The 10,779-nt window shown below is 34.6% G+C and overlaps 1 protein-coding gene across 1 annotated transcript; it reads right to left on the bottom strand.

Moving 5' to 3' along the window:
• Positions 1-2,613: 2,613 nt before the first annotated feature.
• psma4 (proteasome 20S subunit alpha 4) lies at positions 2,614-9,670 on the bottom strand. The gene is made up of 9 exons (XM_067379247.1): positions 9,595-9,670; positions 9,091-9,116; positions 8,950-8,992; positions 8,675-8,837; positions 5,692-5,769; positions 5,503-5,591; positions 5,267-5,397; positions 3,525-3,648; positions 2,614-2,897 (listed from the first exon to the last, which is right to left on the bottom strand). The coding sequence occupies exons 2-9, from the start codon at positions 9,091-9,093 to the stop codon at positions 2,743-2,745; spliced, it is 786 nt and encodes a 261-aa protein (XP_067235348.1). The 5' UTR covers positions 9,094-9,116; positions 9,595-9,670; the 3' UTR covers positions 2,614-2,742.
• Positions 9,671-10,779: the final 1,109 nt, after the last annotated feature.

Raw genomic sequence — 10,779 nt, 5'->3', positions numbered from 1 at the left:
ACACAAAATAAACTATTTTGAAGAATGTGGGTAACCAAACAGTTGATGGTCCCCAGTGATTTCCACATTATATATTTTTTTTTCCTACTATGGAAATGTAACCTAACAGCAACTGTTAGGTTACCCACATTCTTCAAAATATTTTAAGAAAGAAACTCATTCAGGTTTAAAACAACTTGAAAGGGAGTATGTGATGACAGGATTTTAATTTTTGGGGTGAACTATCCCTTTAAGGACAAGGGTCCGCATGCTAACTATTAGGATGCTGTCACTTAAAGACCTGCACGTTTCCGATTTTCTCAACTCACTTCAGACATACACAAAAGGTTTACATAAACACAGTTGGTTATTTGACAGTATTATAGCGCAATCAGACGCGAAACATGAAGTCCAGTAGTCAGGTGCTGTTTGACAGGCTTAAGTGTGTGTGCAGTGCACGCTTTGGGTGTATGGGGTCAGAAAAAGCGCATCTCAGAACAGCACACGAATGACATGTTTAACTGGCAGGGCTTTAAAGTACATGCAAATAAAGAATTGATTGCGAATAAGTGCAGTGTCCCGTGGGTAACTCTACCGCTGTGTTAACTTGTGATGTGAATGTGTCGAGGTCGAGTTGTACGGATGCGGCACCAGAACTGCAACTGATAAAATGTGCTTCAAAGGCAGATAGTGGAGACAAGTCACTCGACATTGGTGTTCGTCAAAAAAACAGTAGGAAAGTTAATTCGGGATTTTTACACGGGTGATGATGATGAGAGAATTCAAACGGCAATAAAATCAACCGACCTGTCCCTGTAAATGTTGAAAACACCTTATACGTTTTAATGAGAAACAATTACCATCCGAATAGGTCTTAACTCGTGATAAAAATAATAACTTGATGCAGCTGCTATCTCACCTTTTTCAACGTGTAAAGCACGCAGAACGGCGACGGTGTCGGTGGGTAAAGATAATTGTGAGCTGCCGCTGCACGCGGGGTCTTCCACTGGCTCGGATGTTTTATGTGAACCGAAGCAGTTAGTTAGTTTTGTAATTTTTGCTGTAAGATTAGCATCCCTTTTCACCCTTTCAAGCTTATTTTTCCTTTTTGCGCACCACTATCACTTTTTTTTTTAATCATTTTGAACACAGCGAGGCTGAACAAGCAATAAAGGCCAATTTTCTAGTCTAAATGCGATAGCATAACGCAAAGAGGCGTTTCCCGATGTCATGGCACGAATTGTAACGTGATTTTGATTGGACGGTGATTTATCAGTCAGGCACATTTTCCAATATTTTTTTTCTTGTTATTTTAGGTGCGTTCACGCGGCCTTGTAATTCTTGTAGTTACGAGATTCTAGCTTGTAAAAAGCTTTCACGTCCTCGTAGAGATCGTAATTACAGCTTGTAAGCTGGTAGTTTTCTGAGAGCTCCCACATGTTCCACGTGGCCGCTGTACCACCTGACCGCTGTAGATTCATTTAGGTGTTGATAGTGGTGTCATGGAAACGCATAATTCCTAGTCCAAGGACCAAAAGGACGTGAACAGCTCCGAATATAACGTCACGTGTTGTCATGTCAAGATTTCGGTAAATACGAGGTGACGTGAACGCAGTATTTATTAGACACAAATCAACCACCTTTGACTTGTCAATCTAATTTCCTCCAGCCAATCACGGGCCCCCTCTACCCGCGGGCCCTGGGGCTTCAGCCCCACCTAGCCCTTATGTTAATCCGGCCCTGCTCACACACACACATTATATACACACACACACACACACACATTATATAATCCAAGCTTTAGATTGCAAATGTTTAGGAGTAGTCCTACATTAACCTCAAAGCTAGCTTAAATGGTAATAAACTAACAACTCTAAATATTTGCTTAGTTATTTCTCAACCTCACTTGAATTTGTTCCTTATCATTAGACATGACATTATGGCGCTTTGGAAAACTATCTGAAACCATTTTCCTTGTGGAGGTACCTTCATACTGAAACGTCGAGACTCCCGTAGACCGGCTAAACTGAAGAGCCGCAGGACATATGCACTTAACGATCCGTGCTGGGTTACATCACAATAATCTCGTCCATTAAAATGACCTAAATTCTCTCACTGTGTGACCCGTTAACATTTCTGTGTTGCCGGGTTACTCTGCGAGCTTATATCATCGTGTTCAGGTCTGACTGACTTCTGAAACCGTAATCCGCGCGCTTATGCAACACGTGCCTAATTTTCCCGCACTTCTTAGAAAGCCGGGAAAATACGTTGAGTCAGTCAACAGATCCGATTAATCCGTCATCAAATACAAACTTTAGTCTTAACTCTTATCCACACAAAAATGTTTTTCTTTGAGGTATTTATCTTGCAACAATTTACCATGGTAATCGAAGTTTTACCAAAAGTAGGTTACTGCAGTAAAACTGAGGTAAGGAGCTTAGCCAACACAGACATGAAATCACTCTTAAATATATATATATATATATAAAACTCTTGGTTACACAACACTTACATTAGAGTAACAAATATCCAGATTAACACATTTACATTTAATCTATTATTCAACAAATACCACCAGCTGTGCGACGTTAAGTGAGGAACCTTCTAGAATTAGATTAACAGAAGCTAAACGACTCAGACAATGTTTATCTTTTCGTTTTGTGTTTAATAAAGAAAATGACAGATGAACAGACAGAGCAATATGAATTTCTTTAGGAATCCCAGCGGGCTTTTACATTGTACTAGAAAACAAGTGCAGGTGTTTTATTTGTCTTTCTCCTTCTGTTCTTTATCTTTCTTGTCCTTCTCAGCTTTGGCCTCTTCTGCTTCGTGTTTCTTGATGAGTTCTTCCACTTCCTTCTGCTTGAGGACTTTGATTCTGGTCTTGCCGTTCTCTCGTGTCAGTGTGGCGATCTCCACTGCAAAGATCGGCAGAGAAAAAAAGAGGGAACACATTCAGATGTTTGTCCATGCTATGAAAGTCAACCATCAACTGTTTGGTAATGGTTACCCATATTTGTCAAAATATCTTCTTTTGTGTTCAGCAGGGGAAAGAAACTCATACAGGTTTGGAACAACTTGAGGGTTAGTAAATGATAACAGAAGTTTAATTTTTGGGAGAACTATCCCTTTAAGAGTTTGTATCTGAATAGTTATTTAATTAGCAATAGCTTTTGGGGTTTATATACAGTTATCGAAGCCCATTTATGCTTCAAAGTAAAAAAATAAAGATAATTGTGATATATTTTAAATAATTAAAATAAGTCATGCATAAAAAGTAAAAAAAAAAAGCGATTTCATGTGTCACACTATGTTTAATTGTTAAAAGGAGTTTGTTTCTGGATGACCGCTTTGACAGCAGCGTTACTGTAGTTGAGCACGTGAGCAGCTGCATTAAGCTGAGAGCTCAGATGGATTGTGGGTCTGTATATAGTGTCATTATCATTCATAATGCAGAGATCGGCTCTCCGCCAGACTGCCTCAATCTTCCAGCCTTGTCTGCATGCTAAAACATTTATTCCATCTCTGTCTTGCCAAACACGCACCTTTCTCTGCTGAGAGCTTGCTGACGTCCATGGTCTTGTTCAGCACTTTGACGGCGAGAGCGAGGGCGGCCGACAGAGTCATCTCTCCCTCTTTATAATCCTGCTTCAGCATTGACACAGCAGCCTACAACAAACAAACACAAAGTCTCTGAGCTGAGGTCATTAGTGTTTTGACATCTTTCTTTTGTGATCATGGACAAGAGAATTGATGACAGCGTGTCGTTGCCATCTACTGGCTGAATCACAATATTAAATACAGTGCACTAGTAGTTGGATAGTTTAGTCCGATTTACCACGGAATCATTTTTAACTGGTTCCTTTTAAAGAATCAAACTGATTCAACAAAACAAAATAATATTTGACACAATCTACATAATTAAACGGTGATTACAAAAAAGCAGTATAACAAATTCTTTGTGAGGACCTCTGGGAACACTTATTAATAACTAGACTTAGGACTGTTTGCATATCTGCAGAATAGACATTAACATGGACAAATGTGTTAAATGGAGATGAGAGCACTATGTATTGGTTGCTGAAAGATTTTATACAATAGTACTATAAATCAGAAGTTAATATGGTGTTATTTTAGACACAATAGTGTCCGTTTTGCTCAATTTTGCCAAGACAAAGCCGAACTGTTCGTCTCCGAGCAACACAAAGAGGGATTTCATTTCTGAATCTGCGTTTTGAACAAATCAGGTGAACCAATGATTCAATGGAACATTCATAAAGAGAACCATTTACTTCCGTTTGAATGAATCAAATCGAATGAATGAATGAATCATTAAGACATTTACCGCCACCTACTGGCAGTTTTAGTTTAGAGTAGGCCTATAAATTTAATTAAAAATAATTTAATATTTCCATATTATCATTTAGAAAAAAAGAAAAACGTTAAAGCTAGGCTATGGTTTATCCAAAAATGAAAATTCAGTCATAATTTACTCAACCTCATGGTCCAAAAAATGTATGTGTAATAAATTCTATGCTGAATCAAATAAAATATTTATTTCTGAAGCTACTTTTTTTTGTAATGTCTATTTGATGCTTTACACAATAATGACTTTAATCTTTTTGGGAGTAATTTCTCAGCCAAATGTGATGTGTGATTAATTTGTGATTAATTAGATTAAAAAAAAATTAAAAATCGCTTGACGGCCCTAAAATAAACATAATAAACACTGTAGCATTTTTACACTATTTTTTTTAACAAGTCGTTTCTGCTCATCAACGCTGTATTTATTTGATCAAAAATACAGTAAAGACAGTAATATTGTGATTATTATTACAATTTAAGACAGCTGTTTTCTATTTGAATATATTTTAAAATGTTATTTATTCCTGTGATCAAAGCTGAATTTTCAGCATCATTACTCCAGTCTTCAGTGTCACATGATCCTTCAGAAATCATTCTAATATGCTGATTTGCTGAAACACATTTCTGATTATTATCAATGTTGAAAACAGTTGTGCTGCTTAATATTTTTGTGAAAACAGTGATGTTTTTCAGGATTCTTTGATGAATAGAAACTTCAAAAGTCTTTCACAACATTGTATTTTCCTTAAAAAATCTAGAAATCTAGACACTTGAAGCTGTGACGTGCTTAAACTGTCCAACTAGTGCTAGAAAGTCTGATTAATTTCAGTGAATCAGGTCATTTAAATCGTTTGGTTTAATTAATCATTTCAGAAATACAAAGTACAATGCATAAGAATGAGAATGTGTGCGTTTCACTCACTGCGCTGTTGTTTCCGATGCATGTGGCTTTCCAGCCTCCATAGTTTCCGCTGGGGTCGCTCTGATAGAGCTGGAATCCGTAGTGTTTGTCCCATCCCATATACAGCAGAGACACACCGAAGGGTCTTTTACCTGATAAAACCCACATACAGTTTTTATTCAGCAGCCCAAAACCTCACCAGGATTATGTTAGAAACAGATTCATAATGTACAACAGTTTTGACTTTGCTGTCGTACCTCCAAACTGTGTGTAAGCCTGTTTGATGTCACACAGGGCAGTGACCAGCTGCTCACAGGGGATGGGCTCCTGATACTGCAGGAGGTACCTGCACACACAATCACATTCAATGTGACTCTCATATGCATAATTAACCAATTCTTTTGCCTTACAACTACATAACGCAGTCAAAATAACGCGTTACTCACCTCTGTGCGATGAGTCTCAGCTCGTTCGTGAGGACGTTGGCATCTGACGTGATTCCCGCAACACTGCATGCCATGTCTCTGCATTACAGAATCACCACAACAGTGTTATTGTAATCGAACACTAGCAAAAATCATTTTCAGCAATTGAAATAAGGCTGACATAAAATATAAATGTTTGTTGAAAACTTACATTTAAAAACAAACTAAAATAAGCCTTGACAGCTTAAATAAACTGTTAAAGTACTAAAATTGCATAAACTAAAACTTAAATCATAATAAAGATAGATAGAAATATTTAAAAAGAAATGTCAAAAGCACATAAAATGGCTAAAACTTAAATTAAAATGACAAAAAAAAAATGACTAACAAATCAGCATTGACAACTGAAATAAGATTAATCTGAAGTACTAAAATTACTCAAACTAAAACGACAAACATACATAATTTTTCTAAAACTTAAATTGAATTGAAAAACTAAACTTAGCCTTGACAACTAACTGAAATAAGTTCAAGTTGAAGTACTAAAATTCCTAAAACTTAAATATAAAGCTAAATATAAATATTAAAAAACAAGTGACAAAAGCGCAACATAATGACTAAAACTTAAATTTAAATGAACAAAAAATTAGCCTTGAAAACTAATTGAAATAAGTTTAAGCTGACATACTAAAATTGCTAAATAGAAATATTTAAAAAGAAAAATGACAAAAGCACAACAAAATGACTAAAACCTAAAATAAAATGAAAACATCCAAAAATTAGCTAAAAGTACTAGCTATTAGTACTAAAATTACTAAAACTAAAACATAAAGCTAAATAGAATTATTAAAAAAACACAAATGACATAAGCATACCAAATTTACATAAACTTAAATTGAAATGGAAAACTAAACTTAGCCTTGACAACTAACTAAAATAATTTTAAGTTGAAGTACTAAAATTACTAAAACTCAAAAATAAAGCTAAATAGAAATATTAAACAAATGTCAAAAGCACATAACAAAATTACTAAAATTAAAATGAAAAACTAAAATTAGCTTTGACAATGAACTGAAATAAGATTCATTTGAAGTACTAAAATTATTCACTAACACTTAAAAATAAAGCTAAATAGAAATAATAAAAAACAATAATGACAAAAGCACATAAATTTACTAAAACTTAAATGAAATAGAAAAACTTGTCAACTAACTGAAATAAGATTAAAGGTGCCCTAGAACGTTCTTTCACAAGATGTAATATAAGTCTAAGGTGTCCCCTGAATGTGTCTGTGAAGTTTCAGCTCAAAATACCCCATAGATTTTTTTTAATTAATTTTTTTAACTGCCTATTTTGGGGCACCATTAACTATGCACCTATTCAGGCTGCGGCCCCTTTAAATCTTGCGCTCCCTTCCCCCCCGAGCTCTCGACTATAATACAGTGCATAAACAAAGTTCACACAGCTAATATAACCCTCAAATGGATCTTTACAAAGTGTTCATGCAGCATGTCTAATCGCGTAAGTATGGTATTTATTTGAATGTTTACATTGATTCTGAATGAGTTTGATGGTGCTCAGTGGCTAAAGCTAACATTACACACTGTTGGAGAGATTTATAAAGAATGAAGTTGTGTTTATGAATTATACAGACTGCAAGTGTTTAATAATGAAAATAGCGACGGCTCTTGTCTCCGTGAATACAGTAAGAAACGATGGTAACTTTAACCACATTTAACAGTACATTAGCAACATGCTAACAAGACATTTAGAAAGACAATTTACAAATATCACTAAAAATATCATGATATCATGTATCATGTCAGTTATTATCGCTCCATCTGCAATTTTTCACTATTGTTCTTGCTTGCTTACCTAGTCTGATGATTCAGCTGTGCACAGATCCAGACGTTAATACTGGCTGCCCTTGTGTAATGCCTTGAACATGGGCTGGCATATGCAAATATTGGGGTCATACATATTAATGATCCCGACTGTTACGTAACAGTCAGAGTTATGTTGAGATTCGCCTGTTCTTCGGAGGTCTTTTAAACAAATGAGATTAACATAAGAAGGAGGAAACAATGGTGTTTGAGACTCACTGTATGTCATTTCCATGTACTGAACTCTTGTTATTCAACTATGCCGAAATAAATTACATTTTTGATTCTAGGGCACCTTTAATTTGAAGTACTAAAATTACTAAAACTTAAATGTAAAGCTAAATAGAAATATTAAAAAAACAAAAATGACAAAATTAAACTAAAACAAACTAAAATTATCCTTGAAAACTAACTGAAATAAGTTTGAGTTCAGGAATAAAATTCCTAAAACTTAAATATAAAGCTAAATAAAAATATTTTAAAAAACAAAAATGACAAAAGCACAACATAATGACTAAAACCTAAATTAAAATGAAAACATACAAAAAACTTAAGTTTAGTACTTAAGCTTAAAGTAAGTTCAAGTTGAAATACCAAAACCTAAAAATAAAGCTAAATAGAAATATTAAAAAAACAAACATGACAAAAGCACAACAAAATTACTAAAACTTAAATTAAAATAAAGCTAAATATTTAAACACAAATGACAAAGCACAACAAAATAACAAATTAAAATGAAAGACCAAAAGCCTTCAAAATTATTTGAAAAAGTTTAAACAAAGTACTAAAATAACTAAAACTTAAAAATAAAGCAAAAATAGAAATGTTAGAATGACTAAATTAAAACTAAAATATGAAAATAAAAGCATATATCCTATAATAGCTTATACGTAATACTATAAAAATAGCACTGCTCCTACAAAAAGAGATTTCTCAAGCACAGAAATCTAATTAATCTACACCTTAAATATTAATGCAATTCCTCCCATATCAGAAATAATAAAAATGTGCTTTTCAACTCCTCTTGGGAAACTCTTAGGAGCTGAAAAGCCGTGATTATCAAGGTATTTGTGTTCAAGTAATCTTGAGAATGATTTAACTCGTATGAAAACACGACTCACTCATTGAGTTTGTAGATCTTCTCGGAGAAGAAAACCTCGTCCAGAAGTTTGTGGATGTTCCTCCTCTCCGCCGCCAGCAGCACGCCGTCATTAGCCAGGATGCCCAGGCAGGTGCCAGCGTGACCGATGGCCTCCATGGCATATTCTACCTGGTACAGACGGCCTGCCAACAACACAACACACACACTGAGACCCCATTTACATGTGACATGAAATCAGCATGTTTAATAATAACACATAACAGAAATAATAAAACTGGATATGGAGACTCTCACCTTCTGGAGAGAAGATGGTCGTTCTTGAGTCATATCTCCGAGACTGTTACATAAAACAAAAAAGGAGTGTATTCTGAATTTAACATATTGTAAATAAATAAACAGCATTAAAAATAGATCAACTAATAAGGCAACACTCACCATAGTGCCCTTAAATAAAACAAACCCTGCAAAAAGGAGGAGGGGGAAAATGCTTAATTTATCAGTAATACATTGCATATAGAGGTAAAATGCATTATTATTCATAATATTACATTATTTATTAAATAAATAACTCGTTGATTTGTGCTGCTGTCATGACCTAAAGAACTTAAACACTCAAAGAGCAGCAAAATGTAGCAGAAACACACACAAAAACACATCAAGCTCACAAAATACAATGACTTTATTATCATAAATGATATATTATAAAGCATAAATGTAAATTTTAAGCTGCTTTCGGTTTCTCCTGTATGAATGTTTTAGCTTTAGCATTAGCACCTGCATCACAGCATGAAGCAGCAACTTTTCATTTCATTTAAGTTTATCCTTTACTCAATTAATCTCACATCACCTCAGGGCCTTACACGCGCACAGAAGGCTGTGGTTTGTGATGGCCATCATATATAGGCTGTAAAATACAGTAAAATATGATTATTTTCATACCTAATGCCTGTGCTCGCGCTGCCTGTTCACTGTTGCGGCTGCGACTCCGCTAAAGAATTTCACTGCAGCGAGAAGCGCGTCCACTCTGGATTCCCTTCCGTGGAGAGTCACGTGTGTTACGTGAAGCTCTCTGATTGGTTCCCAACTTTCGATTAGCGGTTAGTTTGATTTTTACCGTTTTAACGGTCATCAATATCATAAATCCTGCAAAGTTTTTTTATATTTTCATTTTTCAAAAAATGTATATACATTTATAACACTATACTAAGTATTATATTACCGTTACATCAATGGAAGTGACAGTAAAAATTACATCTTTCTGTCTTCTGACTGCTGTTATCAATCGCTCTCAATTTTTTTCCTCTTTTTGAAAGTTATGAAAACACTATTGTGCTATTTTGCTTTTTGTGCAAATGGAAACGAAAAAAATACATACATTTACCGCTACAACAGTTTACCCAAAAATTTCACTTCTGAGAAACCCAGTTTTGTGAAAAGGGTCTATTAGAAATACTTTCAAACGAAAAAAACTAATTATCCGCACTTAAGGAGTTATTTAATAATTTTACTCTGCAAAGCACATATACACCAGAGCGGGGCAGCGTAAGTGTTATTAAACAACAATTAAAAACTGACTTTTTAAATGTAAGATACTTTTCAAATGCCTTTTATGTATATAATTTATTGCTTAACATAAGAAAATATTCATAAAATATTATTTGAATAAAACTATGATATTCTAAGCAGAGTAAACTAAACAGAAATACGGAGCCCCGCACGACGTGCAAGAAAAAAATTAAATCATGCGCACAATTTAATAGTTCATTCCCTCAATTTACTAAATCGTGCGCACGACTTACTAAAACATGCGTACAATTTAATATTTAGTTCCCTTGATTTATAAACCATGTGCACGTTTTAGTAAATCGAGGGAACGAAATATAAATCATGCGCACAATTTAGCCTACTATTCCTGCATGTCATATCCAGGGCTCGATACAAACAATTTAAATGTTTTACGAAAATGTAACCGTAGCCATTTAGGATGAAGAAATGTGGAAGCTTTTCTGTGATGGATGTATGTTCACTATTGGACATTGTTAGACAAATTAAAAGACAAATTAAAGTGTGAAATGTTTTTATTTCATATTAACCAGGACAAAAGTGCCAGTAGTTACTGAAAAA

This window comes from Chanodichthys erythropterus, chromosome 24 (genome assembly GCF_024489055.1).
Source record: "Chanodichthys erythropterus isolate Z2021 chromosome 24, ASM2448905v1, whole genome shotgun sequence".
Classification (NCBI taxonomy): domain Eukaryota; kingdom Metazoa; phylum Chordata; class Actinopteri; order Cypriniformes; family Xenocyprididae; genus Chanodichthys; species Chanodichthys erythropterus.
Note: the sequence above shows the minus strand (reverse complement) of the source record. Positions and strands in the feature narration are given on the sequence as shown.